The 24,518-nt window shown below is 41.7% G+C and overlaps 2 protein-coding genes across 2 annotated transcripts in view; one reads left to right on the top strand and one right to left on the bottom strand.

The window, feature by feature from the left end:
- The window catches only part of LOC133616493 (occludin), a 38,272-nt gene extending 37,118 nt beyond the window's left edge, over positions 1-1,154 (top strand). The window contains exon 10 of the mRNA XM_061975838.2: positions 1,023-1,154. The gene's annotated coding sequence lies outside the window, so the exon portion shown is untranslated. The remainder of the gene's footprint in view (positions 1-1,022) is intronic.
- nr2f6b (nuclear receptor subfamily 2, group F, member 6b) lies at positions 111-24,420 on the bottom strand. Its single transcript, XM_061975839.2, has 5 exons — positions 22,858-24,420; positions 19,165-19,259; positions 3,642-3,976; positions 1,395-1,641; positions 111-1,327 (listed from the first exon to the last, which is right to left on the bottom strand). Exons 1-5 carry the CDS (start codon positions 23,124-23,126, stop codon positions 1,053-1,055), a joined length of 1,221 nt encoding a protein of 406 aa, XP_061831823.1. The 5' UTR covers positions 23,127-24,420; the 3' UTR covers positions 111-1,052.
- Positions 24,421-24,518: the final 98 nt, after the last annotated feature.

Below are 24,518 nucleotides of genomic sequence, written 5' to 3'. Positions count from 1 at the left end.
CTGGCAACAAGCTAGCTGAATTCTGATTGGATAAAAGCTCTAACGTAAAAACAAGCAACACTGGGGCCTAATAAGACATGAAGAGAATATGATGAATACTTTATGGAAAGTAGATTAAAATGAACTTTTATTAATCTATGATCATGATTTATGTTAGGCCAGCAGTGAAGGTCTTGCTGGCCCTAACAGCACACCACTGCATTTTAGGCCTGTTTGGGTATCTTAGTATATACAGGTATGTGCAGAAGAAGACTTGGCAAGACAAAGTTTGCAGCATTTAGTACCAACTTCTCATTCTCTACCGTCTTTAAGGCCATGTTTCCACACAATGCATCACAAATGGTCCAACAAGCTCATTAAACAACAAAAGGAGAAGAAATACAACAAGGATCGTACCTTTTTTCTTGTATGGCGTACACTTCAAATAATCACTAGAGAGGTCAGCTGTGGGAGATTATTCCTGATACATTCTTTAAACCTTCCTTTATGACTCTACAATCTTCTTATGCAATATAAAACATGAGGTAATGATGTCACATGAAGAAAAGTCATGCTGTGGTTTCTGCATCTGTACGGTAAAGTCACTGTGAGGGGGGAGGGAGAAAGTGTGTTTTATATTTCGGCCACTTGGGGGCAGCAAATCGTGAATATGCAACTGCTTCACGGGGGTGGCTTTAAAGCATAAATAATTGTGTAGCACGTATTGTGTAATACACACTAGAGTCACGTGACTTGGGTGATACAATACAACTGGTAACAAATAAAATCCATACTTTCATACAGTCAGCACAACGCGGTTATGGCTTCATTTGGATTTAAAGCATAAAACACATAGAGGAGTCACATTAAGGGGTGATAATGGAGGAGGTAGTTTGTGCACATGGCCTTTCAGTTTTGTCCAGAGTGAGACAAAGAGATCAACTGGGGACCCGTGCTGCAAATACTTTGACCTATGACCTCTTGTTTCAGTGATTTCATCCATCTTTTTTTTTTTTTTTTTTTTCTTTTTTTTTTTTTTGCAGCTCTGTGTCCCACTCTGGCCCCTGCAGGATTCACTGCCCCGGTGCATAAGGCCAGTTGATGGAGCTCCCCGACAGCTGCATGTCTCGGATCAGCGTCTCGATGGGCGTCTTTCCCACCAGCCGCATGAAGAAGAGCTGCGAGATGAGGTTGGCCGGCACGGCCCGCAGAGCCGGCAGGCGAAGGAGCAAGCGGCCGAAACGCTGAGGCTGGTTGGGGTACTGCAACCTCTCGTACTCGGTCAGGGCGACCTGGGCCTTCTCCTGCAGGGACTCCACGTGGGCCGGATCGGTCAGACCGCACGCATCTGAGGGGACGACATGGCGTCGTTAGAAATGCCTCCGTCACACACATGAGGCTTTACGGTCGCTGACCTGGTGAAAACAGAGCGATGGCTTTGAGGCAGCTGTACTCGGCCGTGTCCACTTGCAGTCGGTTGAGTTTGTCCACTTGGTCCTGGAACACCCTGACCTGGTCCATGAAGGAGACCACCCTCTCCGCCGACATGGGGGACGAGTGGAAGCCGGCCGCTGCCAGCAGGGGCGCCATGTGGAGAGGCAAAGCGGACTGCGCGGCGTTTAGGATGAAAAGTTCACTCCAGCTCAGCCTCAGCAGCGCCACCTAGAGGGAGATTCATCGCTGTCATTTCTGGATTGGACACAGTATTTTATTATGAAACATTCAAACCGTCACACTTTAAAAATGCTACCAGTTTTTTTTTGTTTTTTTCAAAAATTCCAAAATTACCAGGAATTCCACATTTTCTATGACATTCATTTACATTCAAAATGAATATAAATTGTTCCTAACTTCCACATTTCCCAACACATTCAGACTATTCTATAGGGAAAAAAATGCTCCTTGCTAATGTTTGTCAATTGCGAGCATGCTAACATTGAAATGTTAGCTTCTTTAGCTATTTTTGTAGATACACACATACTTGCCAACCCTCCCGATTTTTCCGGGAGACTCCCGAATTTCAGTGCCCCTCCCGAATATCTCCCGGGGCAAACATTCTCCCGATTTCCACCCGGACAACAATATTGGGGGCGAGCCTTAAAGGTACTGCCTTTAGCGTCCTCTACAACCTGTCGTCACGTCCGCTTTTCCTCCATACAAACAGCGTGCCGGCCCAATCACATAATATATGCGGCTTTTACACACACATAAGTGAATGCAAGCATACTTGATCAACAGCCATACAGGTCACACTGAGGGTGGCCGTATAAACAACTTTAACACTGTTACAAATGTGCGCCACACTGTGAACCCACACCAAACAAGAATGACAAACACATTTTGGGAGAACATCCGCACCGTAACACAACATAAACACAACAGAACAAATATCCAGAACCCCTTGCAGCACTAACTCTTCCGGGACACTAAAATATACACACCCCGCTACCACCAAACCCCCCCACCCCACATCTCCCGAATTCGGAAGTCTCAAGGTTGGCAAGTATGGATACACACCTCAGAGTCATATATGTTGGTACTTGATACATGCTTACTGTTACAATGCTAACATTAGCATGGTCACTTTTTTTTTTAGCTACTTTTACAGGCATACACCTCAGAGTCATATATGTTGGTATTTAACGTAAGCTAACCAATAGCATGCTAGCTTTCTTTTTTAGCTAATTTGGCAGGTAAATACCTCCTAGTTCCAGATATTTTGGCACTTGACACATGCTAACTGTTATGCTAACGCTAACATTAGCATGCTATCTTTTTTTTGGCAAATTTTACAGATGTACACCTCAGTTATATATTTTGGTACTTTATGCATGCTTATTGTTAGACTGCGAACATTAGCATGTTAGCTTTTTTAGCTAATTTTGGTATTCAGGTATACACCTCAGAGTCTGAGATTTTGGCACTTGACGCCTGCTATTTGTTAACATGCAAATGTTAACATGTGAGAATGCTAACATTATTGCAAATGTTACAGGCATACACCTTAGAGTCAAAGAACTTAACTTTAACTATAACTTAACTTAAAATATGTTGGTACTTTGTGCATGCTAACATTAGCATGTTAGCTTTTTTAAACACATTTTCAGAGTCAGAAATTTTGGCATGTGACTGCTAGCATGCCAACGTTAGCATTTGAGCTTTTTTGGCTAATTTTGCAGGTACACACCTCAGTCCTATATTTTGGCACTTGCTTACTGTTAAGAATGTTATTGTTAGCTTTATTGGGCTATGTTTACAGGTATACACCTCAGAGTCATTCCGATGGATATCTGTTGCATATTAATTGTTGGCATGCTATTGTTTATGCTAGCCTCTGTGGCCCATTTTGCAGGTGTACACCTCAGAGTCAGATATGTCGACTGTTAAAATGCTAACATTATCATGTTAGCTTTTTCAGATATTTTTACAGGTATACACCTCAAAGTCATATATTTTGGTATTTGAAGCATGCTAACGTTTCATGCTAGCTGTCAGAGCTTCTTTTGCAGGTATTATTTGTCGTTACCTGACGTTATCTGGATAGCGTGCTAACTGTTAGCATTAAGCTTTTCAGCATTCACATGCAGTTTCTACCAAAATTTATTTTTCTAGTTCTCTTAAATGATTGCATACCGTCAATGGCAGGATCATCCTTTACTGACCTGCTCAGAAACGGGCAGCTCTGGAAAGTATGGGATGTTTCTGGCCCACTCGATGGTGCTGAAGAGGAGGCGAGCGGCGAGCTCACAGATGCTGTCGATGCCCATGACGGGCGCCCCGCTGGCGGAGGCCCCCATCTGCCCCTGGCCGTAGGGGGTCCCGTAACGGCTGTTGGGGTACGGCTCGGCCCGAAGCAGCTGAGAGATGAGCTCCGACACGGGCTGCCCGTTGAAGTAGTCGGCTCCCAGGTGACTTGGCAACATGCCTCCCATTCCGCCTGCCCGGGAGTTGGGACTGATACCTGAGTGGGACGGAGGGATGCGCCCACGCTGGACAGCTGCAGGAACAAAAGGAGGAGTGGTGGGTGTCAGCAGGAGAAAACTCTTTGGAGGTAAGTTAAAAAGTGTTATAACAAGACAGGGTCACCAACAGTCCCATTATAATGTGTTAATGAGGTTAAAAATCTATATGGGCGGTATAGCTCGGTTGGTAGAGCGGCCGTGCCAGCAACTTGAGGGTTCCATGTTTGATCCCCGCTTCCGCCATCCTAGTCACTGCCGTTGTGTCCTTGGGCAAGACACTTTACCCACCTGCTCCCAGTGCCACCCACACTGGTTTAAATGTAACTTAGATATTGGGTTTCACTATGTAAAGCGCTTTGAGGCACAAGAGAAAAGCGCTATATAAATATAATTCACTTCACACTTCACATATGTGACGGTTCAAATGTATTTGTGACGTATAGTAGTATAATTAGTTTATAGAATAGTTTGTGAATATCTTGTTTTAAGTATTGGAAGATTGCTTTTCCCCTGTCACGGGTCACCACTTTTGTTCCATCAGTGATGGGTTTTGGCTTAGTTTTTACGCTGGATGCCCTAAATGCGGGGGTCAGCAACCCGTGGCTCTTTAGCACCCCCCGAGTGGCTCCATGGACCTCTTTCAGAGATGTGTGAAAATGGAAAAAGACGAAGAAATTTTAATTTTTTTTATTTTAATATATTTTCTGTAGGAGAACAAACATGACACAAACCTTCCTAATTGTTAGAAATCCCACTGTTTACATTAAACATGCTTCACTGATGAGAGTATTTGGCAAGCACCGTTTTGTCCTACTAATTTCAGCGATCCTTGAACTCATCGCAGTTTGTTTACATGTACAACTTTTACCGATGCTGCCACAGAAAGATGTGTTTTATGCCACTCCTTTGTCCCATTTTGTCCACCAAACGTTTTATGCTGTGCATGAATACACAAAGGTGAGCTTTCTTGGAGTGTTTATCAAACATATTTAGTCAATCCATGAATGCAAGCTAATCGATGCTAACATGCTATTTAGGCTAGTTGTATGCACATATTGCATCATTATGCCTCGTTTGTAGGTATATTTGAGCTCATATAATTTCCTTTACTTATGTCCTCCGTGTATTTAATTTATAGTTGCATGTCACATGACACATTATCTGTATGTAAAATTGGCTGCATTTCTCATAGTTGTTTGTGTGCCATGTTGTTCTAGACCACAGCAAACGTTACCCAGCTTGCAAAGATTGTAATAAATCCATTAGAAGAAGACAGCCTGCCATCCATCCATTTTCTACCGCTTGTCCCTTTCAGGGTTGCGGGGGTTGCTGGAGCCTATCTCAGCTGCATTCGGGCGGAAGGCGGGGTACGCCCTGGACAAGTCGCCACCTCATCACAGGGCCAACACAGATAGACAACATTCACACTCACATTCACACACTAGGGCCAATGTAGTGTTGCCAATCAACCTATCCCCAGGTGCATGTCTTTGGAGGTGGGAGGAAGCCGGAGTACCCGGAGGGAACCCACGCAGTCACGGGGAGAACATGCAAACTCCACACAGAAAGATCCCGAGCTCAGGACCTTCGTATTGTGAGGCACATGCACTAACCCCTGTGCCTCCGCCGTTTCCTTTAACTTGGACACACACATCTATAACTTGGGCCATTCTAAGCCAGTAATTTCCAGAAGTTATATCATCCTGTGAGAAGCCTCCCATTTTACTAATAATGTCCAATGTAGAATGAAAATTAAAATACAACATTTCTGTCAACGAAGATTTGCGTCAGCCTTTGTTAGTAGTCTAATATAGCTAATATAGACACTTACATCATGTGTTGCCTTCATGATAACTAGAGATGTCCGATATTATCGGACTGCCGATATTATCGGCCGATAAATGCTTTAAAACGTAATATCGGAAATTATCGGTATCGGTTTCCAAAAGTAAAATTTATGACTTTTTAAAACGCCGCTGTACGGAGTGGTACACGGACGTATGGAGAAGTACAGAGCGCCAATAAACTTTAAAGGCCCTGCATTTGCGTGCCAGCCCAATCACATAATATCTACGGCTTTTCACAAACACAAGTGAATTCAAAGCATACTTGGTCAACAGCCATACAGGTCACACTGAGGGTGGCCGTATAAACAACTTTAACACTGTTACAAATATGCGCCACACTGTGAACCCACACCAAACAAAAATGACAAACACATTTTGGGAGAACATCCGCACCGTAACACAACATAAATACAACAGAACAAATACCCAGAACCCCTTGCAGCACTAACTCCTCCGGGACGCTACAATATATTACGATTATTTACTTTTTACTTTTTAAATTCGATCTCAATTCTGTACACTGCTGCTGGAATTTAAATTTTCCTGAGGGAACTCTCCTGAAGGAATCAATAAAGTACTATCTATCTATCTATCTATCTATCTATCTATATACACCCCCCGCTACCAACTCCCACCTCAACCCCGCCCACCTCAACCTCCTCATGCTCTCTCAGGGAGAACATGTCCCAAATTCCAAGCTGCTGTTTTGAGGCATGTTCAATCAATCAATCAATCAATCTTTATTTATATAGCCCTAAATCACAAGTGTCTCAAAGGGCTGCACAAGCCACAACGACATCCTCGGTACAAAGCCCACATACGGGCAAGGAAAAACTCACCCCGGTGGGACGTCGATGTGAATGACTATGAGAAACCTTGGAGAGGACCGCATATGTGGGTAACCCCCCCCCCTCTAGGGGAGACCGAATGCAATGGATGTTGAGTGGATCTAACATAATATTGTGAGAGTACAGTCCATAGTGGATCCAACATAACAGTAAGAGTCCAGTCCACAGTGGGGTCAGCAGGAAACCATCCCGAGCGGAGACGGGTCAGCAGCGCAGAGATGTTCCCGACCGATACACAGAGAGGACCGCATATGTGGGTAACCCCCCCCCCCCCTAGAGGGGGGGGGGGTTAAAAAAAAAAGTACTTTGTGACTTCAATAATAAATATGGCAGTGCCATGTTGGCATGTTTTTCCATAACTTGAGTTGATTTATTTTGGAAAACCTTGTTACATTGTTTAATGCATCCAGCGAGGCATCACAACAAAATTAGGCATAATAATGTGTTAATTCCACGACTGTATATATCAGGATCGGTTGATATCGGAATCGGTAATTAAGAGTTGAACAATATTGGAATATCGGATAAATAAGCCATTATCGGACATCTCTAATGATAACACTTATATAAGGCTTTTAATTGTTTGCGGATCCAGACAGATTTTTTATTTTTTGGTCCAATATGGCTCTTTCAACATTTTGGATTGCCGACCCCTGCCTTAATGGAAAGTGACTGAAACATTGTATAAAAGACCAATAAATAGGAAATATTTATTCATAAAATAAAACTGTGTTCCCTCGCCACCTCGTTCACTTTCTACGGTACTTGAAGTAACAATGAGTCCTATAATGCCCCCCAATCTAATGCAGTGTTCGTTTGTAAAAACACCACCATCTTGTGGTCAGATTTGCTCATTGCAGGTTTATCGGAGTGCCTCTGTTGTGTGCAATTTTTTAAAAGCCGGAAGTAGAATCAATCATACTTCCGGTAGAATCAATCATACTTCCGGTTAACAGCAATTAAGCTAATACAACAGTAAGCTTTGGCAGCTCTTTCTACATATTATTTTAAATTCATCTCTTGCTCAAGCAACGTCTGTAAGTGTGTTAAGTTCTCAATATAATGTATATAATGTATATAATGTAAGTTGTGTTATATTCATACTTTGGACATGCTAATTGCTGGGTGGCTATGCTAACGTCGCTAGCATTGAGTATGAGTTTACAGTACATTGGGATTTGAGTACAAATGACAATTACGTAGGTTTTAGAGCGTATAGAGTGTTTAAAAGTGTGTGGAGGGCAAATGTATATAAAATTAATACAAATTAATAAAATAACTATAGCTTCCCTACCTCGCGGAAATTCACCTACTGTGCGTTTTACTTTCCCTCACGGAAATTAATTCAGGATAAATAAATAAATGGGTTGTACTTGTATAGCGCTTTTCTACCTTCAAGGTACTCAAAGCGCTTTGATACTACTTCCACATTTACCCATTCACACACACATTCACACACTGATGGAGGGAGCTGCCATGCAAGGCGCTAACCAGCACCCATCAGGAGCAAGTGTGAAGTGTCTTGCTCAGGACACAACGGACATGACGAGGTTGGTACTAGGTGGGGATTGAACCAGGGACCCTCGGGTTGCGCACGGCCACTCTTCCACTGCGCCACGCCGTCCCATAGGATGGAACTAGAATAATTATTTGATGACATGCAGCTGTTAGTTGGCCCTATCAGTATTATAGCACCAACAATAACTATTGTTTTTATTGTACCTGCGTATATATTGTTGTAAATCTAACTATACTAAGAAGTATTTAGAGTTACATTTTTGTTCATGGTTTTTCAGTACAAACATTGTTGCACAACCACGATGGGTGTGAAATAAATACATCAATAAACAAATCAGTATGTCTTTAAAGTGATGAGTTTCATCTTTAAATAAAAGAGTTGATGAAAATATGAGTACGAAATTACAACTAATAATCATTTTAGGGATTCAACTGACATAATTGTAAATATATTAATTGTGTTTAAGACTACAAATTTAATGATGTCCTAATTGCCCCAAATTATTTTTAAAACGGTGGTTATATTTTCAGTGTGTTTGAATGTTGTCCTGTCCCTAAAGCTTTAATTCCCTACATTTCAAATGACCTTATTTTGTCACAACTCTTAAATTAAAGTTGAAAGTCTACATTTCAATCACATTCTCATTTATTTATTGAATGATCTATTTCTAGACCATTGTGAATGGTGTATACCAGCCCCCGAGTTCGGTTCAAAACTAGGGAGAGAAACATTTTTGCATCTTGGACCGCTGTGAATACATTGGCTGATCCATCCATCCATCCATCCATTATCTACCGCTTATCCCCTTTGGGGTCCTTGCATTGATATTTTATTATTGATGTCCGATAATATCGGACTGCCGATATTATCGGCCGATAAATGCTTTAAAATGTAATATCGGAAATTATCGGTATCAGTTTCAAAATGATCGGTATCGGTTTGAAAAAGTAAAATTTATGACTTTTTAAAACGCAGCTGTACGGAGTGGTACACGGACGTTGGGAGAAGTACAGAGCGCCAATAAACCTTAAAGGCACTGACTTTGCGTGCCGGCCCAGTCACATATAATCTACGGCTTTTCACACACACAAGTGAATGCAAGCCATACTTGGTCAACAGCCATACAGGTCACACTGAGGGTGGCCGTATAAACAACTTTAACACTGTTAAAAATATGCGCCACACTGTGAACCCACACCAAACAAGAATGACAAACACATTTCGGGAGAACATCCGCACCGTAACACAACATAAACACAACAGAACAAATACCCAGAACCCCTTGCAGCACTAACTCTTCCGGGACGCTACACTATAACCAGCATGTACCAAATTCCAAGCTGCTGTTTTGAGGCATGTTAAAAAAAAAAGCACTTTGTGACTTCAATAATAAATATGGCAGTGCCATGTTGGCATTTGTATCCATAACTTGAGTTGATTTATTTTGGAAAACCTTGTTACATTGTTTAATGCATCCAACGGGGCATCACAACAAAATTAGGCATAATAATGTGTTAATTCCACGACTGTATATATCGGTATCGGTTGATATCGGAATCGGTAATTAAGAGTTGGGCAATATCGGGATTTCGGATATCGGCAAAAAAGCCATTATCGGACATCTCTATGTTTGTATCCTTGCTAGCAAACAGAACACTGGAGTCAAAACTTGTGATTCATAATGATACATAACTGAGGTATTCCTCAAGGCAAATGCGCTTGTTTGATGCTAATATACTTCGGCTTTGCTATTGACATGCTACTGATTAGCATTAGAGATTTTACGTGACGATTTCAAAGTTCAATAATTACAGTATAAACACTTTTTGGGGTGCAACAAAAAAAAAAACACACCATAAACTATACACTACTGCCATCTAGCGTCTTGGACTTGCAACTGTAATTGCGACTTAATGTCATACTAGCAAATGAGATTCAGAAATGTGATAGTGAAACAAGATATAACAATTGGATAGCAGTTATCGTAATTAGCTCATTTTTAAATGTTGCAAATAAACATTAGATTCAAACATCAAGAAAAATTAATAAAATAATCTATAACAATTAATATTTATTAACATACAAAGGAAGCAAACTATCGGTACCATTGAGTACCGGAAATTGGTACCGAAACGGTTCAAATGTGAGCTGTATCCATCCTGATGATGTAACTAAGGTGTTGCTGTAGCTTGTTTACCTCAGATGCAGCCAGCAGCCATTTGTTCAACTTCTTTAGTTATACTAGTGGTGTTCTTCAAGGCTCAATCTTAGGTCCCTTCTTTTTCATCATTTGGACTATTCTACTCTCGAGTTCAGTTAAAAAAAAGTTGTGTTTTGCAATACATTTTTAAAACACTAAAATGCTGTCATAAAGATGATCTTTGACTACGTTTTTTGCAGAAGGTAAATAATTGTGGACCTTTTATTGTAGCTAGGTTTACAAAACAATGGGGATGTAACAGTACCAAAATCTCATGGTACGATATTATCACAGTATTAATGCCACGGTACAATATTTTTGTGGAAATATCTGGCAAAAAAGATGCCAAAATGTATAAAATGAATTGACAGGAATGTTTAGGATAAACATGCTTACTGTAATTGAACACAAACATAATGCTCAAATGTTCTAATCATATTTATTACTACAAACATGTGTTTATAAGTGCAAATAATCGTGCAGGAACATCTGCTGTTTCAAGGAAATATGTGAAAAAAAATAACTTGCAGTTTATGTCTTTAAAGAGACAATGTAAACATCCACTGATGTTTAGATTAGCTTCTTCGCTTCAAATATTTTTCTGGATGACGGTTTATGAGGTGTTGACTTGTCCTAGGAGTACCCTGCCTTCCACTCGAGTGCAGCTGGATAGTGTACAGTTTTTTTGTGGGATTTTGTTCCGTGCGCTGCGCTGTGACCAGCTGGCTGTGTCAACTTGGAAACGCTTGAGAAAAAAGTGGCACACTATGCTTTGCAAAACGCAGACTTTCTTACCTATGCCAAAGAGGTTATGTTTTCATCAGGTTTTGTTTGTCTATTTGTTAGCAACATAACTCAAGCAGACTTTGATGACATTTTTAGGAAAAGTCCAAAAAAACTATTCCTCTTACCTACTACAAACTACGGCTGGGCGACATATTCAGTTTGTAAGATATATTTTTAAACAAGATATGAATGAAGAAAATATCGTTATATCGATATAATTTATATCACATTAAAATGACCAAACACCGCTTATTTGTTGTGTTCCTTGTTCTCCCCCTCTATGGGCTACTAAACCCCTCCCCTTCCTCATTCCAAGACTATAAGAACATCCATGATTGGTTGGTTGTTTACTCTGAAGAGTCACGATTTTGATTGATTGATTGAGACTTTTATTAGTAGATTGCACAGTACAGTACATATTCCGTACAATTGACCACTAAATGGTAACACCCGAATAAGTTTTTCAATTTGTTTAAGTCGGGGTCATTCATGATACAGATATATACTATCAGATATATACTATCATCATAATACAGTCATCACACAAGATAATCATCAGAGTATATACATTGAATTATTTACATTATTTACAATCCGGGGTGTGGGATGTGGAGAGGGGTGGGGGGGTTAGGTTTGGTTGTTATCATCACTTCAGTCATCAACAATTGTATCATGAGAGAAATGGACATTGAAACAGTGTAGGTCTGACTTGGTAGGATATGTACAGCAAGTAGTGGACATAGAGAGAGAGAGAGAGATCAGAAAGCATAAAAAAAAGTATCTGCATTTGATTATTTACATTTAATAATAAATGATAAATGGGTTGTACTTGTATAGCGCTTTTCTACCTTCAAGGTACTCAAAGCGCTTTGACACTACTTCCACATTTACCCATTCACACACACATTCACACACTGATGGAGTGAGCTGCCATGCAAGGCGCTAACCAGCACCCATCAGGAGCAAGGGTGAAGTGTCTTGCTCAGGACACAACGGACATGACGAGGTTGGTACTAGGTGGGGATTGAACCAGGGACCCTCGGGTTGCGCACGGCCACTCTGCCACTGCGCCACGCCGTCCCTATTTGATTATTAACAATCCGGGGAGGGTGTTAGTTTAGGGTTGAAGTTGCCTGGAGGTGTACTTTTAGTGCGGTTTTGAAGGAGGATAGAGATGCCCTTTCTTTTACACCTGTTGGGAGTGCATTCCATATTGATGTGGCATAGAAAGAGAATGAGTTCAGACCTTTGTTAGATCGGAATCTGGGTTTAACGTGGTTAGTGGAGCTCCCCCTGGTGTTGTGGTTATGGCGGTTATTTACGTTAAGGAAGTAGTTTGACTTCGGTATCAGGGAGGTGTGGCGGTTTTTATAGACTAGGCTCAGTGCAAGTTGTTTTCCTCTGTCCTCCACCCTGAGCCAGCCCACTTTGGAGAAGTGGACAGGAGTGAGGTGTGATTGGTTAGGGACAGGCCAATCAGAGGCAAGATAGGGTGGGTCATCGAACCAGGAAGGGAAATCACAAAGTGCCTGCCTGCAAATGTATTTTTTTATCTGAGTTTGATACATTTTGTATTATTTGCACAGCTATGTTATTTATTTTACGTAGAAATAATATTTTCTATTTTATTTATGTTATGTGATTCTGTACTACTTAAACAGTTTCTCTTCTGTGCTGAATATCTTTATATGTACACTTTCATCGAAAAATATATCGAGATATATATCCAATATCGACTTTAAGTTAAAATGTATCGAGATATACTTTTTCGTCCATATCGCCCAGCCCTACTACAAATATTCACTTTTTGCTTACGACGTTCCATGCCCCCACTTTGCCGCTCCCGCCCTGCATAGAGGATTCTGGGAGATGTCGTTTATTTTCAGACCCGGCCAGCGCTAAAGCGCCACAAAAAACTACACTCACCAAGCTTTCGTTTATTACCGTCGAAAGTCACGGCATTATTGTGAAGACTTTGAAACCGTAATACCGCGGTATCTACAATACCGTAAGAGCCCTACAAAACAATAATATTAACCGCACTGTATGTTCAGTTTTAAAATTGTGGTTATAATTTGAAGTACCAGTGAAATATTTGGACTTACTTGCTCATTGCTACACAGTAAATGAGCTGTTGTAAAACGTTTGACTGGTATCTTGTATAATTTCTAAATATTGTGCCTTTCATAAAGTATATACCGCAATGGGAAAGGATGACTTGTTCCTTCACGAGGCCAAAGTTAACCTCCACATTTCCAGGTAGTGTGGAAACAGCGCATGGTGCGTCACGGTCACAGTCAGTCAATAATAACCCAGCCCAATATAACCTCTCTTTCCTTAGTGTGGACACCACACTTCAGTCAGCAGACCTTAACATGTTCGTCAATACTTTTCTAAAATAAGATAATTAGGGAGGAAATACACAATTTTAACAAACTGTTAAACAGAACAAATGAAGAAGATGGAAAAAAAGACAACATGTATGTATGTAACATGTATGTATACACAGCATGTATTGCAAAATATGTTGCTCTTTTTCTTGTTATTTAAATGGTCTCATTGGCTTTAGCTACCCCCCGGCCCACATCCCTGAAAATCAACAGCTGCGAGGAGTTGAGCGCCATGGTGAAAACATGCCTTTAGTTGACAGTATAAATATTGTGCTTGGGTCGCTGAGAAAGGTCACTGCTTGCCGCTCTGCGTCAGCTAGTAAAGATAAAGGGAATCATACTGTTTTGAACTTACTTATGTATCTTGAATTGTCGTCAAAAAGCAGTTAAAAACGGCTTTGGAATGTTTTACTTACAACTTATTACTTTTTTTTTTTTTTTAGAGTCAGACCTTGTCAGTATTTGTTATTCAAATATTATTGCGCTAAATTAAAAAGGAAAGGAAAAAGTCCTGTGGATCAAAAGCCAAACGCACAACACTGATGTGTGGCGAAAGGTCAAAGTGTATCCACACAGTGGGCTTGAGAGTACACATTTACACCAACACATGACCAGTCATGTGAGCATTGATCGACAGGGATGACATTTTTTCATCCGTCATATTCTCATTAGAGTCACATGTGAGCTGGAGCCACTCCCAGTTGAGTTTGTGCTTTTTACAGTATATATTTAACTGATCAAATATGTTTTGTGTCTCCCATTTGAGGTTAATTATGTATGTTTTGCCATGGAGTGAAAGAGCATGTAATTGTTCAGCGTGTCACTATACGTCGCTGGCATACAGAGCTCGCCGAAGCTCATAAACACATTATATTGGGACTGTCTGTGAATATAGCGGGTCTCAAGTTGCGCGATATAACCAAATTTGGCCTCTATGGAGATTTTAATTCTATCACCCTATCGTGACTAGTTATGGGTACTAAAATTCAGTACTTTTATTACGTCAGTATTGACACACTTATTTGTATTCCCTCGACTGGCAACAGATAGCTGCTAATTGTGTGTCCCCTCCATACACAGTGTGAAGACACTCCTCTAAGACCGTGATTCTCTAACCATCTAGTGCAGGCCTGGGCAATTATTTTGACCCGAGGGGCCCAATTTAGAGAAAAAAATGTGTCTGATACAAAACCTCACAATCATGTCTGATTGAATGCTAAAAACTTTATGACAGACCGCCTTAAAACATTTATTTTAAATTTTTTTTACTGACTGAGACACCCAGAATGTACATGGAAAATAAAGAATGTGGGGTTTACGATATTAACTATGAACGATAAAACACTGAATATTGACAACATATGAACGTCACACCCCCTCTCGATCGACATTTTACAATCAAGCGAAACACAAACAAAATGCAACAAACACAGCAACATATAAATGTGAAGGGTAAAAAACCCCACCTACAATCTGATATATCACTAAACTTTAGAACTTTGTTGTAAAAATCTCCTTCCGCGTCTGTCCCTAACACCCACATTTCAGGCTGGCCGCTCTGGAAACACTCTGTGGAATAGCTCCCCACCCACACTGCTTGGTGCCTCGTCTAAGCTGCTGTGACTTAGATTACCATAGTAAGTAATTAGATTACCATAGTAACTAGTGTATCATGCAAAAGCGCAGATTCCAACCATTTAAATACTTTGTATAGTTCAAGACTTACGGTCATTTGAAAACATCACTGCACATCATAATGGCAGCTACACTTTCCATCTTGAAGATCGAAAAAAATTATTTGGGATTGTCCGGCGGGCCAGATTGAAAAGTTTAACGGGCCGCGTGTGGCCCCCGGGCCATAATTTGCCCACATTTTGATCTAGTGGTACGCCAAAGAATCACTAAATTAAATTTTCAGACAGTGTTAATGTTAATTTAAAGTACCCATGATTGTCACACACACACTAGGTGTGGCGAAATTATTCTCTGCATTTGACCCATCAACCTTGATCACCCCCTGGGAGGTGAGGGGAGCAGCGAGCAGCAGCGGTGGCCGCGCCCGGGAATTATTTTTGGTGATTTAACCTCCAATTCCAACCCTAGATGCTGAGTGTCAAGCAGGGAAGTAATGGGTTCAAACTGTGTGTAGTGTTATAGTGGCCAAAAATATTAAATATACTTGTTTAATAAAACATCTGTCTTGTTTTCAATGAATATTTAGGCCTACTACGCTACTGTATTTTAATGTTGGTCATTATGGTAGTACTAGGAGAGCCAAGTGTATTCTGAGGTGGTATTTGGTGAAACAAGTTTGAAAACCACTGGGCTAAGCTAATAATATTCACCTCTAGGGCTGCACAAAAAAAATCGGTCACCATTAAAACATTACAATTAAACCATGTGAATGGTATGGGTATTGGTATCAGTAGATCTCACTCATGAATGATCAGTATTGGAATCGGCAGCATAAACCCTGCTCGGAGCCTCCATGATTAGACATAGAATAAAAAAATAATTGAATTACTAAAATAATTACTCTTTAATAAATATAATTAATTACTAAGGAAAGTCATTGTTTACTTTCCCTCATGAAAGCACAGATTTTGCAAAGTGTTTGAGGAATTTGTCCTTTTAAAAGGCGGGGCCTGTTGCCTAGTGATGTGTTACGTCATCGAGGGTTTCAACAGAGCTGTGTTTTATAGCTAGCAGTTAGCAGCGCACTTTGTCGGCTCTGACGCCAGCTCTTTTGAATCTTTTCACCGGATTGTGTTACCTCTGCCTAATAAAGAGATTGAATGTTATTCGATGGCTGTCATATCTTCATGTCAACAAACGGGGTATTTTTTGGATGGCAAGTTTGTCACTTCATTCATTGAGTTGTTGTTCAATAATCCCATTGTGTGTGTATGTTGCTGTCGGCTGTGTCACAGCATGATGGTGCCACTTCCTATTTGAGATCAAGTTCATTTTAGTGTGGTGCTGCTTGTTGCTTTCATTAGTAAAAATATATTTTCTGCATTGAACTTGCTGCATTTTTATGACGCTGTCTTGTTGTTGACATCAAACCACATCAAAAGTAGCGTGCCACGTTACATCAAGCTATCGCTAATGGCGTTGTAACGGATCTAAGAGTAATTAGATTACTTGTTACTAGTAAAAGTAACGCCGTTGTTAGAAAGCCCACTTTTTTGCATGTTTGTGTTTAAGCTTCATTAATGCTTCACTAATGAGTGTTCGGTGAGCACCCCTTTGTCCTATTGGCTTTGGCGGTTCTTGAACGCACCATAGTTGCGTGGACCGTGAGGCAGCGGTTTGTTTACGCTTATAACTTTCTCCGACGCTACCTCAGAAGGACGTGTTTTGTACCACTCCTTCGTCTTATTCGTCCACCTAATGTTGTTTGCTGTACGTGAGTGTACAAAGGTGAGCCTTGTTGATGTTGTTGACTTGTGTGGAATGCTAGTTAGGCATATTTGGTCAGTGCATGACTGCAAGCTGTCGATGCTAGCATGCTATTTGGGCTAGCTGTGTGTACAAGTTGCATCATCGTGCCTCGTTTGTAGGTCTTTTTGAGCTGATATAATCTCCTTTGTTTGTATCATCTGTGTATGTTATTTGCATGCCTCGTAACACATTGTCTGTGTGTGATATTGCTGTGTTTCTGATGGATGTTTTGTGTGCCGTGTGGTTGCAGACCACAGCAAATGTTGCTCAGCTTGCCAAAACTGTAATAAATCCATTGAAGGACGAAAGCCTGCCGTTTCATTTAACGTGGACACACACCTCTATATCTTTGGCCACTCTAAGCCAGTGATTTCCAGGAGGTACCTCACCATCTGAGAAACCTCCATTTTTAGGTGTTACTATCGCTGTTATTATATTATGCCGTTATTACAAACACTGTTAGCCACTAGCTAGAATGCTACATTGCGTTGAGGACGCGTTAGTTTGCTTGTTGCTGTTACATTTGCGGGACACCGCTAGAATGTGTCATCAACATGGGCGTCACTTGGTTTTAAGATCAGGAGGAGCTAACCCTAGGAAGATTCACAAGATGCAAGTGAAAACTTTTTACTTTTGCAAGATTTTTTTGATTACAACTTTTTGGCACTGTATTAGAATTACACACCCATCCATTTTCTACCGCTTGTGCCCTTCAGGGTCGCGGGGGGTTGGAGCCTATCCGAGCCGCTTGCGCGGAAGGCGGTGTACACCCTGGACAAGTCGCCAGCTCATCGCAGAGCCAACACAGATAGACAGACAACATTCACACTCACATTCACACACTAGGGCCAATGTTAGTGTCGCCAATCAGCCTATCCCCAGGTGCATGTCTTTGGAGGTGGGAGGAAGCCAGAGTACCCGGAGAGAACCCACGCAGTCACGGCAACATGCAATCTCCACACAGAAAGATATTAGTGTATCATAATTTCTCATGATAATCATAATGAGCTCATCTTTTTTTCAGGGCTAAAACTAGGGACAGAAATCACTCACCATCGTGCTAACAAATTGACTTGGTTCGCTAGCTAGGTTTTTATTTATCAAAATCGGGAGCACCTGGTTCAATAATTACATGGGACTGTTATCTCCAGCTAAGAGTTAATTGTTACTTCCAGTAGTTGTAAAAACATACTTTCTTGAAAAACTTCTGTATGTCCATCTTGTAGACTAGTTATCTTAATACTGCTGCTCTCTGTCTGGCTGTACCTTATTAAGTTAACAGTGAAAACGTGGACTGGATATTCAGTAATGTGGAACGGATTGGATTGGCTAAGCGCTGACGAAGTGTCTCCACTTTACACTGTGACGTGAAGGGAAATTATTTATAATCATAGTGAATAATGACATGTTATATTATTATTCTTTCAAACATATTCCTGCATATTTATATTTAGTTTGCCTTTTTTTTTTGTAAAAAAAAACACCAAATTGTTTAGGGGATTTAAGAATATTTTAGGAGGGCTTCAGCTCCCCTAAAATAGGCCTAACGGCGCCCATGGTTATCAACATGCATTATCATGATATAACAATAATATTAAAAGCTGTATCGTCAACCAAATTCATATAATTTATATTGTATATTGTTTATATTGTGCAACCTGACTATCTATAACAGTGGTCTCCAATACCAATTTGGGGACCAGTCCCGGTCTGTGACACATTTGCTACCGGGCCGCACAGAAACATGAAATAATTTACAAAAAAACTAATTTTCTCCGAATTAACTTTCGCCTGTCCACTAGACACACCAATAAGCTTGTTCATAGATAAATAATACAACTCCTGATAGGAAGTCGCCATTTGTTATGTTTGTGCACATTAATGAAAATATAAAAACGGTGACAGATTGTAGCCAAAGGCTAATTTCTATCTGCAGTCCATGGTAGCGTACCATCAACCTGCTGCTTCTCATCGCGAAGAAACAAACCGAGGGCTGTCACTACTAACGTTATGGTGAGTTGTATTTTTCATGCACTTATTTTTGACATATATACCTGCCACATGTGGAAGGCCAGTCTGTAATAATAATGCCTACAACTACAATAAACCTGTCTCTAGTGCAAAAACGTTTGGGGACCTGTTAACTTCTAGTGAGAACTTATATGGAACCCTGTTCAACTCGATCTTACCTTCCTTGCGCATACCAACGCGGAAACACTTCTTGAGTCGACAGTACTGGCACTGGTTGCGATGATGTTGGTCGATTTGGCATTCTCGGTTTGATCTGCAACGAGAAGCGAAGAACGTAACGAGGCGGAAACCTTCAAACGCTGAGTGCATTTTCAATAAGTACTTTGCATTCACATGTTTACTCCTCCCTCCCTTCTCCTGTTGCCTCTCATGGACCCTCTATGATGAGTGAAAAGTGTGAGCTGGCGTGGCTGAATAGCTCTCAAGGCTGTGACCTTTGTAAATCATCAGCCCTACACGCCCTTGTGTCGCCTTTTACAGCAAGACGAGGTCTGGCAACATTTCACAGCGGGCTCCTTTCAGCCCTCGATGTGACACGCTGATTAAAAAGACACATTCCTTTCAGGGTTAGAGAATTATTATGAGGGAGAGAAATAACTACAGTCTATGAATAAGAGCTCCATGGGCTAAGAGCAAATAACTTTTGTGCTCCTGTGTTGGGGAATAATGGCAGTGGTGACCTTCTGGGCCAATCCAGCAGCATATGACTGGCCTTCAGGGTGATCATCTTTTTTTTCTTTCCTGGGCTGTATGTCAGACTTTTGCAACACATCAGGAAAGGGGCACATTCACTGTAATTGTATTGCCTGGCAACTTACTACTTTATTGTTAAATTCCCAGACCTGCCTACTTTAAAGACACTTTATGAGGAAAGCATTTCATTATTTTCTTCCAAAAGGTCTGACATTGGCCGATTCGTACAAAAACCGGAAAAACTTCTCCCACCAAAAATAATGTAAATCCAATTAAACCCTGAAAACATTAGAAAAGCACATTTTATAGAGAATATTCATAGTTTTATATGCAGAAAACAACACATTTAAAGGACAAATGAAAATGTTTACCTTTTATTAAAGATGATATATGATTTTAATCTACATTTAAAGGACTTCCTTTTGCTCTAGATCTGCGGTCTTTAATAGGTTCCCCAACAGAAGTACTGCAGGGGGGTTGAGAAATGTAATGCTGATTTAGACATTTAAGAAATGTATTTCCTTGTATTCCCGCCGCAATTTTCCCACCAAATGTAAATGCTTTTAAATACACTGTAGTTTATAATGGTATAGAAATTGCCACCCCACTCACTGTACCTTGCTGGTTTAAAACAAAAACATGAATATATAATTATATAATTATATTTATGTTAGCATTGAAGATAGCTAGCAATTAGCGCTGTAGTTGCTTCCTTGTGATTAGCGGCGCTAGTTTTCAGCCAGCCATTAGAGCTCTAGTTATCATCGTTATACCGTATTATAGTATTTGAATATCTTGGTATAGCACAATAACAAGGTACCTTTAGGACCAGTTTAATTTAAAACACAATTTTATACAGGTCGGGGGTCCCCGCTCCCTCTCTCCATCTGTTTGGGGGTCCTTGGCCTGGAAAACGTTGAAAACATTGGATAGATGGATAACATTTATTGGATATGCTTTGATGTAATTTTTGCTCCACAGCAACTTTTATAATCCATTTTTTGACTCTGTCTGCAAGATGTTTGAATCTAGAGACTGTCCCCTTATTGCAAATGAAACCACACCCTTCCCTCTCCAAACATACAATTTATCTTGGATAACGGCATACGAGAACATTTTGAGGCAAATATTTGCAGAAAGCCACAAGGAAGGTTTAGATCATGGGTGTCAAACTCTGGCCCGCGGGCCAAATTTGGCCCGCCGTGTAATTTCACATGGCCCTCGAGGCGATATCAAATTAACACTTGAGCTGGCCTGCCGATTATATACAGCAGCGGTGCCGCGGTAACACCGCATTCACCGCTAATTCTCATACTTGCCAACCCTCCCGGGAGACTCCCAAATTTCAGTGCCCCTCCCAAAAATCGTCACGTCCGCTTTTCATCCAGTCCGAGTGCTGGCCCAGTCACATAATATGTGCGACTTCAGCATGCACACACACAGAAGTGAATGCAATGCATATTTGATCAACAGCGACACAGGTTACACTGAGGGTGGCCGTATAAACAACTTTAACACTGTTAGAAATATACGCCACACTGTGAACCCACACCAAAGAAGAATGACAAACACATTTCGGGAGAACATCCGCACCGTAACACAACATAAACACAACAGAACAAATACCCAGATCCTTTGCAGCACTAACTCTTCCGGGACGCTACAAGGTGTGTGTGTGTGGGGGGGGGGGGGGGGGGGGGGGGGGGGGGGGGGGGTTTGGTGGTAGCGGGGGTGTATTTTGTAGCGTCCCGGAAGAGTTAGTACTGCAAAGGGTTCTGGGTATTTGTTCTGTTGTGTTTATGTTGTGTTGCCGTGCGGATGTTCTCCCGAAATGTGTTTGTCATTCTTGTTTGGTGTGGATTCACAGTGTGGCGTATATTTCTAACAGTGTTAAAATTGTTTATACGGCCACCCTCAGTGTAACGTGTATGGTTGTTGATCAAGTGTGGGTTGCATTCACGTGTGTGTGCGTACAGAAGCTGCACATATCTCGTGACTGGGCCGGCACGTTGTTAGAATGGATGAAAAGCGGACGTGACGACAGCTCGTAGAGGATGTTAAAGGCAGTGCCTTTAAGGCACGCCCCCAAGACTGTGGTCCGGGTGTACTACGAGACATAATGACTGATGAACACCTTCGTTCGATAATGAAGGTTGCCTCAGCTCAAAGCCTGAGCCCCGAAATTAATGAACTAGCATCCAAGAAAAGATGGCAGGTATCTGGCTTGGGCACATCAGATTAGATCAGTGTGTTGCAAACTGAGCAGTTTAAAGTCCTGAATGGTTGGTTTATTCATTGTTATTTTATTTTCAAATTTATTAGCCTGTGGAAAAAGTTAATGTTGATATTTACCTCAGAAGGCTGCAAATAGAAAAGCGGCATTCAATTTTTATTTAAATTGTATTTGATATGCCATTGATATTTTTGAATTATTATTATTATTATTTGAAACTCGATTTTGCATGTCACTATAAAGTTATATAAGCCTTGCTTGTTCAATATTCAATGCAAAACTTGTTTGGGTCCCTATTAAAAGGTTAATTTGTTCAACCTTGGCCCGCGGCTTTGTTCAGTTTTAAATTTTGGCCCACTCTGTATTTGAGTTTGACACCCCTGGTTTAGATGGTGAGGAAGAGTCACTGTAGTTAGTGTATGATAGCGCCTAGACACAGGATCATATTTCAGGCTCGACCTAACTTGACTCTGAAAACGGCGAAATACAAGAAAATGCTTGCTGAGTAAGAAGAATGTCGGCAGACTTGTGCTTCTTATTAAAAAGAGACTTTGTAGGCGGAGGAGAGAGCCGGTTAGTTAATGATGACACATTAACACAGGAGCATAATCTAGGCTTCAGAGACTAAACTCAAAACTTAAACTGGCGAAATGCAAGAAATTGGTTGCAGTGTGTGAAAAATGCATACATGTTAGCAGATCTGTATTTCCTATCTAAGGAGTCTTTGGAGGGAGAGGAGAGAGTGTAGCCTTTGCTGACCCCTTGACACAGGAGCATAATGTAGGCTTCAGAGACTAAAACTGCAAAATGCAAGAAAATGTGTGCGGAGTATGACAATGCATACGTGATGGCAGATTTATATTTGCCATGTAAGTCCTGTGAAAAAGAGGCTCTTTACAAGACCTAATGAAATAAGACTGGTTACCTGCAGGAGTAGTTGAGGTTGCGTCGGATGCTCCTTTTGAAGAAGCTCTTGCAGCCCTCACACGTGAAAACGCCGTAGTGCTTCCCGCTAGACTTGTCGCCACACACCACACAATCCACCACGCATGTCTTGTCCTCGTCCGCGACATCCACGTCGCTGCTTCCGGCATGAGGCGAGCCCTCCTCTTCCTCCCCCCGCAGGTAACCCTTCTCCCCAAGTCCCGTCGTGTCCCCGTTGGGGTTGCCCCATCCCCCGCTCACCATGGCCATATTCTCGAAGCCTGGCCGGCCTGTAAGTGGATCATGCACTGACCTGCCCCGGCTTTAAACTATATGCTGGAAAGTCTGCCAAGTGAGCAAAGAGCGAGGGTTGTAGCTGAAAGGGATGAAGACTTGTCTCCGCGTTGACCTTTCCCTCCTCGACGTCTGTTGGGATTGACCCGGCGATCTTCCCGGTGCATTCCTTTAATCTAGCCGCTCTCTCTGTTCTTGCCTTTCACCCTTGCGCTTGCCGCCCTGACCTCTGATCAATGGCTCCTGAGAAAACTTTACACACACATTGCGCGGTTCAGAGTTCAGGCAGGAGAAGCAGGAGAAAAAAAGGGTGCAGCCTGCTCTAACCCAGGAAACAATAAATTACACTTTGTCTCCCACTCTGGTCTCTCCCTCCCTCTTACTTTCGCTCACGGACTCTTCCCCCCCCCCACAGCCCTCCTTTAAAAAGTATCCCTCAGCATAACCAGTCACTATGACTCTCTCTGTGTGCGTGACTGCTTTCTCCCAAAGGACAAGTGGGAGGGAAATAAATGCGAGTTCTCCTTCAGGCAGGGTTAAACTACCCTGCCCTCTGCTCCAACTTCCAAACCCGTCCAACCAGTTCCTGTGCAGTGTCGAGGTGTTATCTGCTGATCTGGGCCAGCTCTAGTCCAGACTCACTCTTGACTTGTTGAGGCAGAGGTGACAGCGGTGAAAAGGGCAAAAATGTTGATTTAGGGCAGGTGGAGGGGGGTAAAGAAAAATATGTCCCTACAAGGAAGTGGGGATGACCAACAACAAGCCTTCTTTTCGCCTCTGGGCCGTGCACTTTTATGAAACAATTGATCTGTGACCTGAAATCCAGAGAATTCTGACACAACCTCCAGGCGTGATATTGAAAAGGAGCGAAGACAGAGAAAGACAATATACTGGTCTCTCTCCTGGACGGACGTCTTTGTGGTTTCTGCGAAAACTAAAACATCAGTCCTCTTGTCAGTAGTTTTCTTAGAGCGCCTCCAACAATGCTTGGCTCAAATGTCACACAAAAAACAGGAGTCCCCACAAAGTTTTTCTTGCCTGTCTTGTTTGGTCACTGCCCATCCAGAGGCCACAACCTTTCCACATTCCCTGTGAGGGTGTACTGTTGCATGACTCTCGTCCGTCCCCCGTCTTCCTGCCCCGTGCCAGAACCAGGCTGAATAAATTAGTCAAGAAGCAGGAAAAAGCTGGTCACAAAGCTTCAGTGGAAGGCAGCGAGGAGCAGCCAGCCTCCTCTCGCTCAGTCAGTTCAGTCCTTGTCTGTGTGTGTGTGTGTGTGTGTGAGTGCGCATGTGTGTGTGTGTGGAGGGATTTGACACTGCTATTCAAGCCCCGCCGTTGCCATGGCGCCCGATGCCTTATAAGGCC

Source organism: Nerophis lumbriciformis, linkage group LG14 (assembly GCF_033978685.3).
Source record: "Nerophis lumbriciformis linkage group LG14, RoL_Nlum_v2.1, whole genome shotgun sequence".
NCBI classification, from domain to species: domain Eukaryota; kingdom Metazoa; phylum Chordata; class Actinopteri; order Syngnathiformes; family Syngnathidae; genus Nerophis; species Nerophis lumbriciformis.
This window is presented reverse-complemented; position numbering and strand designations above follow the sequence as displayed.